Below are 20,876 nucleotides of genomic sequence, written 5' to 3'. Positions count from 1 at the left end.
TTAATTTTAAAATCACAGTTCCTATGATTACTGCTGTTACATTGTTTTTGTAGCTTTATTTTGGTCTGGTTGTGGTTTAATAGTTTTCTGCAATGTAGATTCATATTTTGTTTGTTGCGGTTGCACCCGACTTAAGAGCCGCATGGCTCACAGGGCTATACCTAATAAATTAAACTTGAATACGCTTCACAGAAATGAGTAAACATGACCTTTTGTGGAGGTAGTGTGTTTGTGTGGGGAAGCCAAAACTTAAAGTACACACATGAGGCAGCGTCAATGTTACTGTAATGTTCATTATGTTAAATAAATCACTTATACAGGACAGCAGTGGTCCAGGTGTCTGTGCAATCACCTTCCTATGCCTTTGAATCTCCACTTGCACCGTCTCTTAGGAATCCTTCAAAATGAGCGGCATGTTACATCATCATCAGCAGCCATTGTCTCTCTACCGCTGAATGAACGCCTCCCTATATTTGTTTAACGTGAGAAATTAATGAAAAAAATTATTAATTTTACATTTTTTATTAGTATCAATAATAACGAAGCATCTGGTCAGTGAGTATACACCACGTGCATTTACAACAGCATGCAGAGCATGAGACTATAACGAGTTTTGTACATCATGTTTGTAAACCCAAGTAATCCATTCTTTAGTATGAGATATTTATACATTTAACTCTTTGTGTATTGAGCTGTGTGTATTGCATCGCTGCAAACTAAATATCTATACTGTACATATACAGGCCGGTCTGACTTAACCAGCGTTCTTTCTACAAGAATGTGCTATAACAAGCAATATTAATTTATCCCTGGGGTGTCACTATATACGTATGATTTTATGAGTAGTCAAATAGTACGAGGAGATAATGCAATAGGGAGAAGGGGGTGAGGGCGTGGGCTCAGTCGCTTTTTCTCTCATACAGCACACATCTCCACAGGAAATGAAAAAAATAACACCTGGAAAATGGACATACATTGATGTTTACGCCCAAGGCGCAACAACTCTATTGGTTTCACTATCGTGCAGCTCCACGCTACACACAGCAGACGCGTGCTCCCTACAGAGGATAAACTGTCGAGCGTCTTCTACGCCGACAGAACGAGCTTCAACACAAACATCCCCCATGTAGCTCCACAGACTGGTGGGTCAAGTGCTGTTAGTGAGCCCCTTTGAAGACCTGCACGCAAAGTGGGGTAGAAATGGCCAGCACCACACCCGGCCACGTTTGTCTCATAGGTTATACTGATTACCCATTGTACCAGGCACTCATTTAATGCAGACACAACCTAGAGGACCCAAAACCGGTGTAGATATCACGTGCTATTGATAACTGTGGCTGAGTTTGTTGTGCAGCATGGCTCGCCACAAACACACATAGGCGATGTACACAAACATACAAGATACAAATGAGAAAAATCTCCCATATCGTTTTTTACATTATTGGGATTAGTTCTGCTAGCGAGCACCTAAGAAGGCCAGTACGGCACATGAAGGGGTGGGTACATAAACACAATAACAATAAAAGCCATTCGCCACTCAAAATTGGTGACGTCAACAAAGTGTTTGTGCCAGGCTAAGTGCACATTGAGGTCATGTGGACTGTCGAAGGCTCATGGGCAGGAGGTTACAGGATAGATAAAGGTGTCATGGGTTGAGTGACAGGGATGACTGGCAGATCTACCACCTGTGCTCCCTACTGTTCCACCTTGCTGCATTTTACTCATTCTGCACTCCGCTCGTTGTTGTGAGCATCACTCCTCCGCCCTCCGTTATTGCTGGAGGATGACATCCTTCACAAAACTCCTCCAGAGACGCTGATCTTGAAACCACTGGTCGAGCTGTTGGCAAGCCCAAACAGCTCCACCATCCTTCTGTTACACAGCAGTCAAACTCTTGCCTATAGCGATAAGCCCCTTATATCTGGACAAACAGAAGCTGTTTGGGTACACAGTGACTGGGCATTTGGGCTACATGACTCAGCCAATGCTGCCTCACCTGCCTTAGTATCTCACTGATGGGCATTTGTCCAGATCATTCAAGGATCTAAGCTGCTCACATAATCTAGTTTGTTAAGCCCACGGTGGATCGTAGACAACTTGAATATGCAAAACCAGTGTGGATGTTCCTTTAAAAGGGATCCAAATTTCTCAAATGTAGAGAAGGGAGGGGATATCTGGCTGAGAAGACCCAGAGCTTTACATGGAGCGACAGGCAATGCAGCATTCACAGTGTGTTACGCAGCTGAGATAATTATGTTCAACCGATTCGGAGCATGACCTCTGCTGCCAAACTGGAGCTAGTCACATGCACCCTTTCCAGGTATGGAAAATTGTTCTGCTCTGTCCAAAAATGCCCCACTGCTCATGGGGAGTGGAGGGATGGGAGAATACGATGACACAGAATACCCAGGCAGGTGCTTTGTTTTATGTGGGGATGAACGTAAACCCCATTTCTTAGTAGTACTCTCGAAGTTCAACAAAAGCTTCTCCAGCTCATACAGGATATAATTCTTATAGTGGGGATGGTTGTAATGTGGAGGTGGGCAGTGGTAATGCACGCTCCTGTCGAATGAGGAACCAACAGTTTGGGACAATTTCAAGGTTATGTAAACAACGCCGCCAAGACCTGCCCAACAACTTGTTGCAATATTGGAAATGAATGAATTAGTGATTAAACGTGGTGTTAATTGAAAAAAGAACGTAAAAACTGCTACAAGGGCCTAAGAAGGCAATGCAAAACTCAGATCTGGCATGAACAGAGGGGGCCTGATGGAAAAGCTGCAGCAGTTGAATAATAACTCTCAGTCAAATAAAGGATGACTTTGCAAACTTCAGTCAGCTCAGGGGATATTTCCTGCGCAATTACAAATGCCAGTGGCAAGCTCCTCAGCAGTTGAAGGCATAAACTAGCATGCTAGAAGTAATTATGCTCCCAAATGCAGAATCGCTCGTCATATCCCTTTGAAGAGCTCATGCAAGCCACAGCAACCAAAGACCCTACACCTTCTGCATTGAGCCATTTGAGTATAAAGTGAGAGGTACCCTAAGAAAAATGAAAGAAATCACTAGTACCCAACACTTGCAATATCAGAGCAGAAATGCTGACACCCAGAGGCTCAACTATCATCACATGGGTGAGTAAGATATTTTAACACACGTGGAGGGCAGGCTTGAAACCAGCTTTCAATGATGCAGCCTCTTTGGTTGGACTGCAGGCAGTCTTACTCATGCCGTGTCAGTCATAGAAGTTGTTGGACCATACTTATATTTGCCTCAAGCAAGTCTTGACGAACAAAGTGGGGTATAATCTGCTGAGTAGTGTAGTGGAGGCTGTGAAATGAGAAATAATCAATTAGAGTGCCTTTAAAAAGAGCCTCTGTCAGGTGATGTGCACATCAATGAGATACAATCATCATTGGGAACAAGGAGGTGTACATTCAGCCTACATTTCTAAAGAGAGAACATACAGTGATGATCACAGGAGAAATCTGTGGATAGTAAGTGACAGGCCCAAATAATTGCATCAAAATAAAAGGGAATGAGCGACCTCCGAATGAGTAAAGGTTGATTAGAAGTTCCAACAGGAAGCCTTGGTTGCTGGGCGGAGAATGAGTGAAGGGGAGTAAAGCGAGATGGTAGGGACGATATAGGAGAACATTGGGAGGGGAATGAGATGATGGGAGAGGCAAGCAGGAGCGTGTCCATGGTGGAACTTGAAGACAGCAAAGGGGATATTGTGCTTGATGCAGAAATTAATCGGATACCAGTGGAGGGATCAAAACGAACACAGCTTTACCAATTAAAAAACAGGCAACAGAAACAAACATGAGAACATTATTACCAAAGACAAGACTGTCACACTATATAAAGTCCCACTCATTTCATGGATCGTTATTAAACAAAGGTGTCGCTTTAATCGACATTGTGAACTCGGGATGTTACGGGACAATGAGTCCCATAGGCAACGCCACGGGCTGAAGGGCACAGTGGGGGCTATCACTCCCTCGACTGACTGTGCGCGAGTAACAGACTTCAGCCTCTATTGACGATCTCTGTGAACAGGGAGGTGAAAGCCAATAGAGTTCATGTCAACAAAAAAACCGTGACCTTTAAAGAGACAATGCTCCTGTTAAAATACGATTACAGTACATTACCATTTTTACATGCTTCAGAGTACTATGCCCATTTTAGAAGCAGCGTTGCTTTTGTGTTACTGATGGAGATAGTAAAAAAAGCATGTGGCAAGATGAGACGTTCATTCGAATCCGTGTTCTCAATGTCCTAGCCCCTTGGCATAGCCCCTAGGCTCGAGCACAAGACACTGATACTATTTTACTCAACACCCACCTCTATAACCCCCCTAATCGCTCCCCCTCAATCCCACTATCTCCCCCTCCCCCCATCGCGATGTTATTTATCTTCCAAAAAAACTTCTTCGATAACACCGCTTTGAAATGAAATGCATATAGTAAGAGACGATTCAGGCAATGGCCCTTTTGTCACAGCACTTCAGTCTCCTCGACTTGTGACATCGGCACCACCCATGAGGAGGCCGCATTTGTTGCACTCCAAGATGGCTTGGTGAACACCCCTCCCCTCCACTACCCCGACTTTTCCTTGCCGTTTGTCCTTGATACAGATGCTAGTAACACTGGCATTGGAGCTGTTCTGTCTCAAGTTGTCAATGGCGTCGAGAGTGTTATCGCATAAGGAAGCAGAGTGCTGTCTCCGGCTGAACAGCGGTACTGTGTCACACGCTGATAACTGTTAGCTATCGTGTTTTTCTTGCAAAAGTATCTTCCATATTTGTATGGGAGAGACTTTGAGGTGCGCTCGGACCACGCGGCGCTGCAGTACGCGCTGCAGGTTGACCAGCCATCTGGTGAACTTTCACGCTGGTTGGAGGTCCTCCAGGACTACTCTTTTCAGGTTACCTATCGCAAAGGCTCCCATCACACGAACGCGGATGCCCTGTCGCGATTACCCATGAACGAGAGTTGCGCAAGTTTTTCGGGCTCTGGTCACTGTAAGCCGCGCAACGAACACTCGCCCTCTACCCTTACGGCATCGGCCGAGGTTGTAACATCTGAGGGGGCTAGGGATCCAGTGGCACGTGATGCTGTCATTGGATTGGACCACGAAGAATGGGGGCGCCTCCAGGTTGAGGACGCTTCCCTGCTTAAATTGCGATGCCGTGTCAGAGAGACTGATGGGGGCGAGGATCGATGGGGTGTCGCCTCTTTCATTCTCAGAGGCGGATTGCTCATGCATTGGGGCGGAGAGATGCGATGTTCTAACATTGTTGTGCCCACCGCCCTGTGGAGTAAGGTCATTTGGGCGGTGCACGAGCGTCTGTTGCACTTGGGTGTGCATAAACTAGCATTGGCCACATGTAAGTCGGATTTCTTCTGGCCTGGCATGGCTGAGGATGCTGCTAATTTGTTGAAGGGGTGTGTGCAGTGCACGCGGTAGAAGCCGCTCGTGGGAATAAATATTTTCTGGTGGGAGTCGAGTATTTCTCATGATGGCCTGTGGCCTGGCCGCTTCCCAAACAGTTGGCGGCAAAGATCACTGAGGCATTCCTCAATGGCTACGTAATTGTAGTGGCATGGTTGAACATGATCGCCACTAATCATAGCTGGCAGTACTAGCTTGTGTCAGTAGGGAGCAGAGGGGAGGCTGAACCTGCGGGATTAATGATGACGGGCCGTTGGCCAAGGCAATCCCTGGGGGAGCATCGTGACCAACGGTCGGGACCCCAGATCCCGGGAAGGGGGCTGGGGAGATGATGTCATTCTCCAGACCCTCGGAGACGGTCCTAGAAGGAAGGCGTGGCCAGGGGCGGAGTGAGCCAGGAGCCTATATATAAGTCAGGTCCCTGAGCGGTCCCAGCAGTTGTTGTCCGGCCGAAGACTAAAGAGCATCCTGGAGCCCTGAAGAGAAGAGCCCAATGGGCAGAGCAGAACCCCTGGCTAGGGTCGGCTCGAGCTTGTACCAGTGAAAGCTCCAGCTGATAACCAGTGAAGACTCAAGGGAAGACTCAAGCCCCAGCAGTATAGATGCCGTGATAGCGTGATAGCCAGTGAGAGGCAAGCAAGTCTGGAGGGACTACCTCCATAGAGTATCGGGTGAAAGGGGCCATTACCCCATTGTGTAATAACCTGTTAATGTTATAATGTGTTGCCTCAGAGTAAGCTTCCTCCAGTTTATTACCCACTACATTATGGACAAGAGTGCTCCCGAACGTCTTCTGAACAATCAGGGCAAAACATTTTCTTCAAAATTATTGCAAGAGGTGTGCGTTAGTTGTGAACCAAGAAAGTACGCATGTCACCGCACAATCCGCAGACGGATGGTATGGTTGAGGTGGCTGCACAGGACTCTGACCTCCATGTTGAGTCATCAGGTCAGCGAGAACACGACCCCCTGATTCATGTTCAGTTACAAGCCGCACCCAACAAGGCAAAATCTTAAATCTCTGACTCTGTGTGCTGTACCCTTCAAAAGCTTTCCGAAGTGCGGGAGACTTCCAGGGTAAATTCTGATTCGTGCCGATTGGCCAATGAATGGCTGAGAGGCTTCCGTACTTCAAAAGATGAGTAGGCACCTGGGTACAGAGCTTGGTTGCACTGTCCACAGGTACCGGTGGGTACATCGCCCAATTTGCTCAAACCCTGGAGAGGGCTGGTTGATGTGATTTGGGTCATTCGACCGCAGTGTGTCCAGATCCGCTTGGAGCGGCGGAGTTGGTTTGTACACTCCTCTTGCCCTAAGCCCTTTATTGCTCCCTGTGAGTTTGTTCCATCTCCACACTGTGGGCGCCGAGGGACAGATGTGTCCGGCGAGCTGGCATGTGTGCCCGTTGAGGTTGGTCCTCAGCGGAGTCGTGTGCTTCCTCCCTCAGGTGCCGCACGCCTGATGTCCCCCGAGCCGCCGCCTGCGCTGTCTTCACTTTATTCAGGAGAGGAGAACCCGTCGACCCGGCCTACTGCTCTTCGTGAGGAGCCGGATTCGACTGGACAGTTGCATATTCCCCCTGGGCCCTCCAGGGAGAGTGAGCCCACCTCCACTGGAGGCCCAGCCACGAGGACTCGCTCAAAAACTCTTCGGATTTTGTGACACCCATGCACACACACTCCCACACCATCAGTTGCTTGTCACACTCAGTAGGCCATATCGGTTATTGGCTGAACCTAGCCTTTGTTGTGCTTATGGGTATTGTTACACGGTGAGGATGGGAGTTGTTGGTGATGGAGGGGATTCCGTGCATTCGCGTTTTATATTTTCGCGTGTTGTTCTGTACATTTGTAGCTAATGTATATATTGTATAGGTGGGCTTGGGTATTTATATGCTATTTGTTATTGTTAATTATTGAGGCACACATAGCGTTTAGTCACTTTTACTCGCTTTTTATCACCTTATTCACTTAAGCAACCATTGGAAAGATGTTCTAAATCATACCAAACATTAAACTAATTTTCAATGGTATTTATCTAAATAGTGATATACCAAACTTTCATAGAAGCTTATTTCACTTCACACCTACATTTGTAAACTTCCCCCCCGCCCCGTGCCGGTCCTCTACGTTCCACTTCACACCCCCTCCCCCCCTCCGTGCCGGTCCTCTTGTGCGTTACGGTCATTTTATGCTAATTCCTTTGTCAAAGCATTTTGATTCCTCCTACACAGCTTAAAAGGACGCGACCTGGGCTGGACTGTCTTCACTCCAACGCTGTTCTCATGACAGTACGGTCCCCTTCACCTGATGAAGGCCACTTGTGTTGTGGCCGAAACGTCATGATTTTTGTTGTTTTATTTTTTCCCTACGTGACTTTACCGAATAGAACCAAAGAGTATGGATCCTTGCAGTCACGAAAGCTTCAAATCTAGAACTTATTCACTTGGTTAGTTTTAAGGGGGAGTTGACAGCCAGGACGGCTGAATGCTACGAATGGGGGGGGGGGGTAATGTAGTGACATCGGGAATGCCACTGTGTAGTGCCGGCCTGAGAGGCATGGCGTGCGATGTAATTACATCACCGACACCCCATATATGTGGGTGTAGTACCAGCCCTAGTGGGGCTTGGTGAGCGCTGAGTCATGGCGCTGAGTGGCACCACGCGTAGCGTGCAGTGCTGTTCTCTATAGGAGGGGTGTGAAAGTGTCAGCCATGAATGAGGTTAATGTGGGCCATTGCACTCTGGTTGAACCTGGAAGGTACATGACGGGTAAAGTCTACACAGGGGCCCCAAGTTGGGGCTAGTGGGTAGTCACGTGTCAGGGCGAGATCTTGCAATAGGAATCGGGAAGGTAGTCGTGGCCAAGGGCGGAGCCGGCCACGACTGGTGAGCATATAAACCGGGTCCCCAGAGGGACCGGGGTTCAGCTTTGCTGTTGTCTTCTGAAAGATCTACATTCAACGTCCGTGAAGAGTCACCAACACATGGGCAGGACTCAAGCTGGAGTCCTGCTCGTTGTAGCTATCCCAGAGTGTTAGCGCAGATAGCCTGGTGGTCCACCACCATAGGTTGTTATCTGGTAAAAGGGAAGTTACCCCTTCGTGTTGGTATAAATAAATTTGTTGCCTCCAAAGAGTATGTCTGCGACTCAATTGAACCGACTACATAATGGTGCAAAGGTCAGTAAAGTGACCGAGGCCACCAAGGGCTGTACCAGTATACCACATCAGACTAACAAGGGGCTCAGTGGTGGCAACAAGTTATCCCCTTCGCCTGGAATGCAGGAGGTCGTGGGTTCGATTCCTACCCCAACGCCTGGATATTTGGAGTTTGCATATTCTCCCCGTGGTGGCGTGGGTTTTTCTCTGGATCCTCGCAGTTTTTTTCCCTCCACATTTAGAAATATGCGTTTACAGTATTTGGCTGCTACAAATTTCCACGTGATAAGCCACTTCGTTGAGCTATGATTTGTGGCCAGGTTGCTTTTGAAAAACAGCTATATAGCTCAGTGGACCTTACTTGGTACAATAAAATAAAAATCTGCCGATTCCTGGAGTTATACTATAGGAAGGCCTGGGTACCCAAGGGACCAGGTTACAGCATCTGTCAGTTCAATGAAAAATCTAATAGCTTATTGGACTTTGCCTGGTTCATAAAATACTTTTTTAGTGTTTAACCTCACGTGACAAACAATAAATCCAACAAACACACCCAGTGCTGAAATGCACTGAAAAACAGTAAATGTACCAGAATGAAGCAGTACACATCTTGTCAAGTTGTATTTATGCAACAAAGATAACTGAAGAAAAATAACCAAATCCACAATTAGATGTGGATGTGATAATAAAGTAAAGCCCTTCTGGATAATGGGCACCCTATGCCCTGTTGGTAGTGTTGATTTTTTTACCATATTTCACCACGCTGACTAGTGCGGGTTGGTGAAGCGAGGGGGGTAGAACTGATTAATTTGTCACTCGCCTCTGGATTTAGTCCATGGGTGTGTAGTGATGTGCGCTAAGCACTGTGCAATTGGACGACCCCACATGCCCTGGGCACCCTTTCGCATGAGATATTCAAACTCAATCTATTTTGCAGGTGAAATATTTCTGAAATAAAAATGCAATGAAGGAAAAACAGAGAAACTGCCATGACACGGTGCACAGGTGTGAATTAATATATTATAATAATCAGTCACATGACTGACCATACAAGGCAAGCACACCATCGTGGTGCTCGCTTCATCCACCCAACAACACATTTCAGCGCAATTGTTTCCCAGCGCCTATCTCGTGACTCGGTATGGGAATCGCTGCGGCGGTGTCCGCTCGTGCAGCTCCATGCGACCCACAGCAGACGCGCGCTCCCTATAGAGGATCCACGGTCGCGCGTCGTCTACGCCTACAGCACGAGCTCCGACACAAACATCCCCCATGGAGCTCCACAGACTGGTGGAGCAAGTGCTGTTATTGAGCTCCTATGAAGGCCGGCATAGTACACGAAATGGTAAGTGGTCAGAACCACGCCGGACCGCCTTTGTCTCCCCAATGTGTGATGTTTACACACCGCCCCAGATACTAATTTGCGTTACACACACATTTACGTCCCTACCCCCCACCGCACACACACTCACACACTACACCGTCTTCCACACACACACATTTAAGCACCAATCAAAAATCCCCCGTGTATCCTACACAGGTGGTTTATATTCTGGACCACACCACCCACCGTCCCCCATGCACCACGAACTCCCCACACTCACCCACGCTGTGAAGTGTCGAGTCGCCCCGCGTCTCTCGCCCCTGACGCGGCCCAGCTCCCCGTGTAGCCTCCTCTGCCATGCTCTCAGCCTCTGGCCCTGCCGCAGCAGAAAGGAGAGGGGTGGAGGGGTGACGGGAGGAGTGAAAGGAGCGTTGAGGGGAGGGTTGGGGGTGGGGTGGGTGGGGTGGGTGGGATGGGTGGGGTGGGTGGGGTGAGTGGGGTGGGTGGGGTGGGGTGGGTGGGGTGGGGTGGGTGGGGTGGGTGGGGTGGGTGGGGTGGGGATGGGTGGGGATGGGTGGGGATGGGTGGGGTGGGGTGGGTGGGGTGCCCTTTGCTTTCTTCGGCCCCTCCCCCCACCTCTACTACTTATTTTAAGCCTCTGTCTGTTCATTCCTCCGGCCCCCTTTTTCTTGCTTCTCTGTCCGTCTTTCCTCTTCTTACCTCTTGTGTCCCTGTATATGTATTTCTGCTATATTATACCTCATATTTGTTCACTCTGTCTATGCTGGTATGTTCAACCCAGAGGATGAACATGAAATTTAGCATTCTTCTGAAATTCGTGGTCTGCCAGGCAAGTGTCTAACTGTGTCGTTGGCCGACTGGTATTGCATCACGTAAATTTTTCTTAGGTTTTTTGAATTCTCGTCTCTCATCTTGTTGTTGTATTTACCTCCGTGCAGTTTAACGCTCTCTATGTGTTGCGTTGATGTCACCCTATGTGCTATTTGTTTTTACACCTGATGAAGATCGCTTGTGTTGTGGTCGAAACGTCGTGCTTGATTTATTTTAATATAATTTTATGGTATTTCTACATACGTGACTTTACCGAAAAAACCAATGAGTTAATCAATGGTTCTCTGTGTGTGTGAGTCTATGTGTCTCCATGTGAGTGAGCCTATGGCTCTGTGTCAGTGAGACTTTGGCTCTCTGTGTGAGTGCTCTCTCTCAGTGAGTCTATGGCTCTCTGTGGGAGTAAGTGGGTCTCTAAGGTCACAACCATCTTGCTCCCTGCCCAGTGCGTCCACCTGGTTGAGCTGCAGAAGTCTATTGTCCACCGCTCCAGACCGCACAGATATCCGACGTCCACCTCCAGCAGACACCAGCAGATTCTTAAACCTGGTGGTGGAAGGACACGAGAGGGGTAATAGTCAACCACCATTACCACCATCAATACCACCATTACAACCACCAAAATCACCGCTATCGTTAACACCACCATCAATATCACCACCTCCACCACAACGATCACAATCAAAATTACAATGACAATACTCTTTGGTTCTTTCGGTAAAGTCACGTAGGTAGAAAAGATAATAGATCATGACGTTTCGATCGCAACACAAGCAACCATCATCAGGTGAAAAAATATAGCGAGAAAGCTGCTGAAACACGAAGTTATATTGGCTTGAGATAAACTCAGCCCAAGGGTAAGTGGGCGGGGCTAGAGGTAGAATTTGCATGTAAATACCACATCGTGGAAAAGGAAAGAGAGACACAGACACCGAGAGACATCCACACACAGAGAGAGGCACACACAAAGAGACACACGAGAGATGCATATAGAGAAAAACACACCGGCAGAGAGAGACACCCACACAGACAGATGCAGAGAGAGATAGACACAGAATTACATAATTGCCCATGAATTACTATGGTGTGACAATGCCAATTACCAATGTCAAAGGGAACATCAATGAATGGTAAATGTGGGTTAATATCCCCAGCAGAGCATGTAGACTACATTAAAAATTAAAATAATCAGGCAATATAATATCACATATGGGTTCAGTTTAAAGTTTACTTATGAAAAATAATCCTGAAATAATTGTGCACCATAGATAATCTTAATGGTCAAGTTACATAAACATCACGGAATCACTTAAGCTGACCATTTAAAAAGACATTAATTCCAAGATGTTGAGCAAAGGAAATTGTTTGGAAGTTCATCTCACACCAAGTACATGTTACTATAAATCTAAATCTGCATAGTTCTCAATCAGCAAAGTCGCAAACATGTTTTACCACAAGCAAGGAGTTCGGTGTAAAGCTGTTAAGCAAATTAACCACTGCACACGGTTTTAAAGTTCTCTGCCTCAAAGACAGCACTCTACCAAGTGTCACGACGCAGCTGCACACGCCACATGATAATAGGCGGAGTGAGTGAATCTAAGTAGACACTGACCCTGTCAAAGGGGATCCATGTCTAGAGTATTTGTGGCTGGTGCTACACATTTCTATGTGATTAGCCATTTCGCTGATCTATCATTTGTGGAAAGGTCGCTTCTGAAAAACAGCCACATAGCTCAGTGGGTCTCACCTGGTAAAATAAAAAGTTTATAGAGTTCGTTCTGCCTCAACGCGTGTTTTCATAACGCCATTTGGATATAGCACGATAGATGTATTAGGGAACACGTTTTATAACGCGGATGCTAAGTGGTTGAGTCAACAGAACCACGTCGCGCGAGTAGGAATGTGCGGTTGTTCGGCTGCCTGGGCACAGCGTCACACGAGGCATTGGGATGCTGCTGGATGCTTCCTGATGCTCCCCACGCGCCTCAAGTCTTTGTTCAGCCGACACACGCATCTCACGCTGTTATCACGGACTGTGCTTTACCCTGTATTAGTCATTGTAACGAGGGAGTTTACACAACGCGGTGTTCTTCAGCAGCGCAACTGCCGCGTTATAGAACACTGCAGTAAATATTGTCGCGGTGTGGAAGGAGCAATGAACGTCATCTTGTGGCATGGAAAGGCATCGCAGCCCTAGCGAGCAGACAGAGACAAAGCCTGCACGCACGGCAAAGTTGTGATTGACCCGGGGACTATTAGCAAGTGACACGTATGGACTAATAGTTACTCTAAATGACGATGTTGACGTTGGTTATAACGTGCTACAAATATGCTAAACGCACATCGCATTAGCTCTGACTAATAGCGTACGTTTTTTAAAAGTTATAATCGTTTACAATGGTTAATTTGTATATCATGCCAAGTGAGTAATTTGCGTGTGGACCCTGACAGCGGCACTCAATGTCCAACTCTTGCGAATGCTCTCAGGGGATCTTTACCGTGCGCTGCGTTCACTCACTCAGCCCCAATCTCCCTGTCGTGAACTCACCACTCACCCACTCACTCACCTCACCCTTCAACTCACTCACCCTCCTCACCTATTAATTCTCCTCATTAACTCACTCACCCTGCAATCCACTCCCTCACCCCCCCTCCATCACCCGGCACTCACCGCCTGTCCGTGACCACCTCTCCCGTGCCTACAACCACAAACACCACCACCACCTCTCCCGTGCCTACAACCACAAACACCACCACCACCTCTCCCGTGCCTACAACCACAAACACCACCACCACCTCTCCCGTGCCTACAACCACAAACACCACCACCACCTCTCCCGTGCCTACAACCACAAACACCACCACCACCTCTCCCGTGCCTACAACCACAAACACCACCACCACCTCTCCCGTGCCTACAACCACAAACACCACCACCACCTCTCCCGTGCCTACAACCACAAACACCACCACCACCTCTCCCGTGCCTACAACCACAAACACCACCACCACCTCTCCCGTGCCTACAACCACAAACACCACCACCACCTCTCCCGTGCCTACAACCACAAACACCACCACCACCTCTCCCGTGCCTACAACCACAAACACCACCACCACCTCTCCCGTGCCTACAACCACAAACACCACCACCACCTCTCCCGTGCCTACAACCACAAACACCACCACCACCACCTCCTGCTGCTGCTGCTGTCGCGGTCTCCGCGTGGCGCCGCGGGCCCAGGGGGAGGCCTCGCGGCCCAAGAGCGGCGCCACGGCTCCCCCCCTCCCGCTCCTGGCCCCTCCCCCTCGTCCCTCCTGGCCCCTCCCCCTCTTCCCTCCTGGTTCCTCCCCCTCGTCCCTCCTGGCCCCTCCCCCTCGTCCCTCCTGGCCCCTCCCCCTCGTCCCTCCTCCTCCCGCTCGCGACGTGGAGTGAACTCAGCCCCGCCCCCCCCGCCCCCCCCTGCGCGGCCCCGCCGCACATTGCAAGAATGGCGGGAAGCGGTCGCGGGGCCTACCACGCGCCGCCTCTCGCGTGATTGGCTCGCTTCGCGTCACGTGGGGAAGGCGGAAGAAGAGTATGGGGGAGGAGCTGCGCGGTTAGGGGCGTGGCCGTGGAGTCACGTGGTGGGCAATGATTGCCAATAAGTGGGCAGGGATGGCTGTACGTCACATCCGGTGATATAGGACACGCCCCTTCGTGACGTCCCTCACACTTCCTTCCGTCCCGCGTGCCGTCAACACGAGCTGAGCATGGCGCTGCTGACCGTTGGCGTTCTGTTAGCCCTGCTTGGGATGGAGATCTTCATTTATCTTCGTTTTACGCTTTCCATCTCAGACTTTTACCGCGAGACCACGACGCTGCAAACGGAGAGGATGGGCCTGCAGAATGTGGAGCTCTGTCAGAAGAACAAGACCATGGAAGTGGAGAAAGATGGTAAGCTACCATTTTCTTTGGTTCTTTCGGTAAAGTCACGTAGAATGAGAATAAAATAATAAATTGATAAAATAAAATAACAATAATATTCTCACGACGTTTCGGCCACAATACAAGCAGCCTTCATCAGGTGAAGGGGACGAGACTGTCTGGAGGACAGCGCTGGAGTGAGAAAGCCACGCTGAGATCACGATCTTTAAGCTGTGTGAGAAGAAACAAAGCGCCTTGACAGAGGAATTAACATATAATTTAGCATTGAAATGGCTGAGTGATTAGCTTGTGACTGTTCACAGAAAAGGCTATGTTAAGTTAAAGCATACACATCCGCAAAGGCACCCCTTGACAAAGGAATTAGCATAGAATGTAGCATTGAAATAGCTGAGTGATTAGCTCGTAACTGGTCACAGAAATAGCTATGTTAAAGTCAGAGCATATACATTCACCGAGGCACCTAGTACACATCAAACATGAGAATTTAGCATTGAAATAACTAGGCGAATTTAGCATTGAAATAACTGAGTGATTAGCTTGTGACTGGTCACAGAAATGGCTATGTTGAAGTTAAGGCCTACACATCTGAGCTATTCACAGTAACTGGGTATACAATACAATATATAATGAATACTATATAGTGAACCAATAAATATTACAAAAATATAAATTACCTCAATGTTATCAATAAACTCTATATTCTCCAATCAGCTAAGCTACCAACAATAAGTTGTTATATATCACAATGCTATATGGCGAAAAATGGGTGGATTCTTACCCTCAACTTTAGCAACACGGATAGCTACGGGTCCCGTTCAGACGGACGAGTTAATCGATGGTCGGAACAGAGGAGGGGGAGAGAGACAGCTGCGAGGCGCTGTTATACTCCATGTTGTAAACCATACCATTAACCACGGTTAAGCTATCCGTGTTGCTAAAGTTGAGGGTAAGAATCCACCCATTTTTCGCCATATAGCATTGTGATATATAACGACTTATTGTTGGTAGCTTAGCTGATTGGAGAATATAGAGTTTATTTATAACATTGAGGTAATTTATATTTTAGTATTTTTTATTGGTTCATGATATAGTATTCATTATATATTGTATTGTATACCCAGTTACTGTGAATAGCTCAGATGTGTAGGCCTTAACTTCAACATAGCCATTTCTGTGACCAGTCACAAGCTAATCACTCAGTTATTTCAATGCTAAATTCGCCTAGTTATTTCAATGCTAAATTCTCCTGTTTGATTTGTACTAGGTGCCTCGGTGAATGTATATGCTCTGACTTTAACATAGCTATTTCTGTGACCAGTTACAAGCTAATCATTCAGCTATTTCAATGCTAAATTCTATGCTAATTCCTTTGTCAAGGAGTGCTTCTGCGGATGTGTATACTTTAACTTAGCTATTTCAATGCTAAATTCTATGCTAATTCCTTTGTCAAGGGGTGCCTTTGCGGATGTGTATGCTTTAACTTTAATATAGCCTTTTCTGTGACCAGTCACAAGCTAATCACTCAGCCATTTCAATGCTAAATTAAATGCTAATTCCTTTGTCAAGGCGCTTTGTTTCTTCTCACACAGCTTAAAGGTCGTGATCTCAGCGTGGCTTTCTCACTCCAGCGCTGTCCTCCAGACAGTCTCGTCCCCTTAACCTGATGAAGGCCGCTTGTGTTGTGGCCGAAACGTCGTGAGAATATTATTGTGTTATTTTATTTTATCAATTTATTATTTTATTCTCATTCTACGTGACTTTACCGAAAGAACCAAAGAAGATGAATCCTTGCAGTCACGAAAACTTTAAATCGAAATTTAAGCTACCATTCTTAGATGTTCTGTTTGAGAGGAGACCTAATGGCTCATTGGGGCATTCTGTCTACAGGAAACCCACCCACACAGATTCCTACTTGAAACCTGATTCCCACCACCACCCAGCCCAAAATAATTCTCTCATCAAAACTTCATACCATAGGGCTCATTGCATTTCGGACCAACACCACCTGACCAGTGAATTAAAACATGTACACCTGGCCCTCAAAAGGAATGGTTACTCTGACCGTACCATCCGCCAAGCTGTTTCTCCCTCCATACAGAAACAACCACTTGATACTCCGGCCAAAACCATCACACTACCATATATAGCAGGCGTTACTAAAAAGATTTCCAAAATTCTAAACAAACACAAGATCCAGGTCCGGTTCAATACATTACACAACATTCGTGATCTGATCCCATCCGTGAAGGATGGCATTCCTGACTTACAGTACCCCGGGGTTTACAAATTGAGTTGTACCTGCGGTGATTGCTATATCGGGGAGACAAAGCGACATGTCTCTGACCGAATTAGCGAGCACAAATCAGATTTGAAACACAGCAAAACGAATTCTTTGCTGATCACTGTTACAACGCTGTGGGTGATCACGATATAATTTTCTCCGATACCAAGGTTCTTTGCAAACCCACGGGTTTTTATCAGAGATTTGTTCACGAGGCAATTCAGATCTACAAACACAGACACAATTTCAACCGAGAAGTTGGTTTCAAATTAAGCAACCATTGGAAAGATGTTCTAAATCGAACTAAACATAAACTAATTTCTGTGGTACAGTATATTTTTCAAGTAGTGGTACCCCAAACTTTCGCAGCTCTCAGCTCCCCCCCCCTCCCGCTCCTGGCCCCTCCCCCTCGTCCCTCCTGGCCCCTCCCCCTCGTCCCTCCTGGCCCCTCCCCCTCGTCCCTCCTCCCGACTTGCGACGTGGAGTGAACTCGCCCCCGCCCCCCGCGCCCCACCCTGAGCGGCCCCGCCGCCCATTGCAAGAATGGCGGGAAGCGGACGCGGGGCCGACCGCGCGCCGCCTCTCGCGTGATTGGCTCGCTTCGCATCACGTGGGGAAGGCGGAAGAAGAGTATGGGGGAGGAGCTGTGTGGTTAGGGGCAGGGCCGTGGAGTCACGTGGTGGGCAATGATTGACAATAAGTGGGCAGGGATGGCTGTTACGTCATAGTGTACGTCACATCCGGTAATGACGTCACGATAAATAACACGCCCCTTCGTGACGTGTCTCACACTTGCTTCTGTCCCGCGTGCCGTCAACTCGAACTGAGCATGGTGCTGCTGATCGTTGGCGTTCTGGTCTTGGCCATGCTTGGGATGGGGATCTTCATATATCTTCTTTTTACGCTTTCCATTTCAGACTTTGACCATGAGACCACGACGCTGTCTACGGAGAGGATGGGCCTGCAGAATGTGGAGCTCTGTCAGAAGAGCAAGATGCTCCGTCTGGAGCTACAGCATCAGCTGGAGGAGTTCATGGAGAACCGAGAGACTCTCCAGAGAGAGATCAGGAGCCTGGTTCAACAGCTTAAAGAGCGCCAGTTGGAGCTGGAGCCCACGAGAGTGCCTTGCAGGGAGAGCAAGTCTCTGCATGCGGATTTTCTCCGAGACTGCAATGCAGCACAGCGGCAAATGTCGCTGCGCTGTGAAAACGAAGATCTCCGGAGGTCGCTGCACGCCCACCTGAGGAAGTTGAACTTCCTGAATCCGCAGAGAGGGCAGGAACAGTTTAGGCTGCGCGGGAAGCTGGTGCGTCACGAGGACATGTGGCATGGGGAAAAGAGGCTGCAAGAAGAGAACCTGCATCTCCGTAGCCAGCTGAAAGAGCTAATATGGACCGTGTCTCAAATGTACAATGATGCCACCACCACCGACGCCACTTCCACCGCCGCTGCCACAGCTTCCACCACCGCAACCGTTTCCACCACCACTTCTGCCACCACTACCAAGCCCAAGAAGATGAAGAGATTTAGCCATTGGTTCCGAAAATTGCTGAAGCGCAAGTCGGCCATTTAAAAATATTGGGGAAATTGTGAAAATGACACCACCCTAATTAAAACATTACTCAGAAAGACAAACATACCCCATAGAACATCAACAAAGTCATATATACTACAAAATATCGTACATTTGCATGCAACACTCTAATAAATACTGTATTGTGAGCAAAACATAAAGTTACTTAAATGGAAAAAAAATCTGTTATTGTCACTTACCTTTAGTCCGGATGCCGGTCTGCTTGTCGGGAGGGGGCGTAATGAGTCCCTGCACACACGGGGGCGGTGGGAGGGGGGTGAACGTCCATACACACACACAACAGCGACAATCATCCGCTGTATAGCCTTACCAGAATGTTGGGGCAAGCGCCTATGAAGCTCTGAATGGCACACGGGGTGAATGGCCAGCACCCCGCCCGGCTGCCTCTCTTTATCTCTCCATACACGAGACTCACAGGCGTACATGCGTCCGTGCACACACGCACAACAACAACGCAACAACCGTCGTTAACCCCTAAGTGGCGGTGACATCACCACAGCACTTGTGCCATGCTCGGTGCATTTTGAGGCCATGTGAAGTGTCGAAGGCTGGCTGGCAGGAGGTCATGTAATAGACGCAGGTGCCATGGATTGACTTAGGAAGATGATGGGCAGATGCAACAGCCGTGCTCCCCACTGTGCCAACTTTATTTGTGTCAGTTGTTTGGCGCTCTGCTCGTTGTTTTGAGGCTCGCTCCTCTGCCCTATGCTGTTGCTGGAGGGCAACTGCCTCCACCTCCCCAGCAGCGCCTTTCATGAACCTCCTCCACAGAAGCCGATCGTGACACTGCTGATACCAGTCATCAATAAGTCCAATCAGCTCCACATCCTTCTGCACCACATCAGTCCATATCTTCTCTAGCCCGTACCACGCCCATTTAACACCATCTATCCAGCCAAATTGAAGCTGCTTGGGGATGCCGTGACTGCATACGGACTGCATGACACAATCAACGCAGCCTCGCTTGCTGGAGGAGCCCACAGATGGGCATTTGTCCAGATATTCTAGGAATCTGTGAGCTTACAAAGTCCAGTCTGGTTAAACCCTGAATAGATCGTGGGCAAGCTAACCTTAATGTTCCTTTCGAGAGAGATAAGGGAGGGTATAACTGTGGCCGAGAAGACATGAAGATTTTTATGGAGTGACATGCCAGGTAGCTTCCACACTGTTGAGCAGCTGATGAAAATATAATGCAGCTCGAATTATTTTAAATGAGACCTCGGCTCCCAAAACGGACTTGATCATCAGCACACTTCCCACTCCACTCTCTCCTCAGGTGCCCCAAATACATGAGGAATTGAGGAAGGGAGCATTTTTATGATGGAAAATACCCAGGGAGGTGATTTGTTTTCGTGGGGCTGATGGTAACGGCCCATATTTTAGTAGCATGCTTCATGTTTAGCTGTAGTGTCTCCAACTTCTCCTTAGAGTGGGCAGTAATCACCAGATCATCCGCATTCATAATATGGTTTAACAATAGAGAGCCATACCATGACCGGCTCAGGCATCGATCAGCCTCCCATTATATCTATACCAGAAATTCTACTGGTACATCCATGGAAATCGTCTCAAATTATGTAGTCAAAGAAAATGTTCAGTCGTGTAGGGGGCAGAGGACATCCATGTCGCACATTACTCACATTCTACCATCCCTTAGCTCCATTACGTCGATTTTTCATGAGACAGCAGTTGTCTTTCTATTTATATATGCTTTATCGAAAGAAGAAAATAGTATGTTTGCTTTAATTACTGTAACTCTGTGTTTTATTTAGCTTTGGTAATTTGGGTGATCCAGGTCTCTCTTGCAAATGAGACTCATCCTGGTCGCTTTAGTTCTCGCCTTGTTCAACTCAATAAACTGGTACTCACTCCATTATGAACTCACCCACTTCCTTAAATCTATGACTCACGTAAATACTCCCTCTCTCTCCTCATGAGTCATATATTTACCTGATCACACAATCACCCGATCATTCACTGTGTCAACCTCACTCACGCACTTTTTCATGCTCTCAAGAATGACCCACCCATTCTATCACTACATTAATCATCATCCCCTTCCCTCATTGACCCACTGGTAAAATTAAAATACTCGACAGCAACAACACGTGAGATTATACTCAGGCTTACACTCACATGTGTAAAGAAGCTCCTTTGCAGGTTCCATTTGATAGATGATTTATTTCACGATGACGTATTTACAACGCAAGAGTACGACTCACACGAACCTTCCCCCGTACAGTAACCTGTACCTGTTTCAACCCATCTCCACTGCCCCCACTA

General features: G+C 47.8%; 1 protein-coding gene and 1 long non-coding RNA gene across 2 annotated transcripts; one reads left to right on the top strand and one right to left on the bottom strand.

The window, feature by feature from the left end:
- Positions 1-408: 408 nt before the first annotated feature.
- Positions 409-14,080, bottom strand: LOC142923181 (uncharacterized). The gene is made up of 4 exons (XR_012940576.1): positions 13,986-14,080; positions 11,246-11,336; positions 10,222-10,317; positions 409-1,178 (listed from the first exon to the last, which is right to left on the bottom strand). It is a non-coding gene; the product is annotated as an uncharacterized LOC142923181 (long non-coding RNA).
- Positions 14,081-14,497: 417 nt separating this feature from the next.
- On the top strand, positions 14,498-20,466 carry LOC142923167 (uncharacterized). Its single transcript, XM_076064103.1, has 2 exons — positions 14,498-14,727; positions 17,917-20,466. The coding sequence occupies exons 1-2, from the start codon at positions 14,544-14,546 to the stop codon at positions 18,570-18,572; spliced, it is 840 nt and encodes a 279-aa protein (XP_075920218.1). The 5' UTR covers positions 14,498-14,543; the 3' UTR covers positions 18,573-20,466.
- The last annotated feature ends 410 nt before the right edge of the window (positions 20,467-20,876 follow it).

The sequence above is a fragment of the Petromyzon marinus genome, unplaced genomic scaffold, assembly GCF_048934315.1.
Source record: "Petromyzon marinus isolate PM22_M1 ecotype Great Lakes invasive population unplaced genomic scaffold, UKy_Petmar_22M1.pri1.0 PM_Scaffold_31, whole genome shotgun sequence".
Classification (NCBI taxonomy): domain Eukaryota; kingdom Metazoa; phylum Chordata; class Hyperoartia; order Petromyzontiformes; family Petromyzontidae; genus Petromyzon; species Petromyzon marinus.
Note: the sequence above shows the minus strand (reverse complement) of the source record. Positions and strands in the feature narration are given on the sequence as shown.

Excerpts from the sequence above, each read along its gene's own strand:
- LOC142923167 (XM_076064103.1), top strand. The coding sequence starts at position 14,544 with ATGGCGCTGCTGACCGTTGGCGTTCTGTTAGCCCTGCTTGGGATGGAG. Across the intron at positions 14,728-17,916 it reads CATGGAAGTGGAGAAAGATG|ACTTTGACCATGAGACCACG; the intron begins GTAAGCTACCAT and ends TTTCCATTTCAG.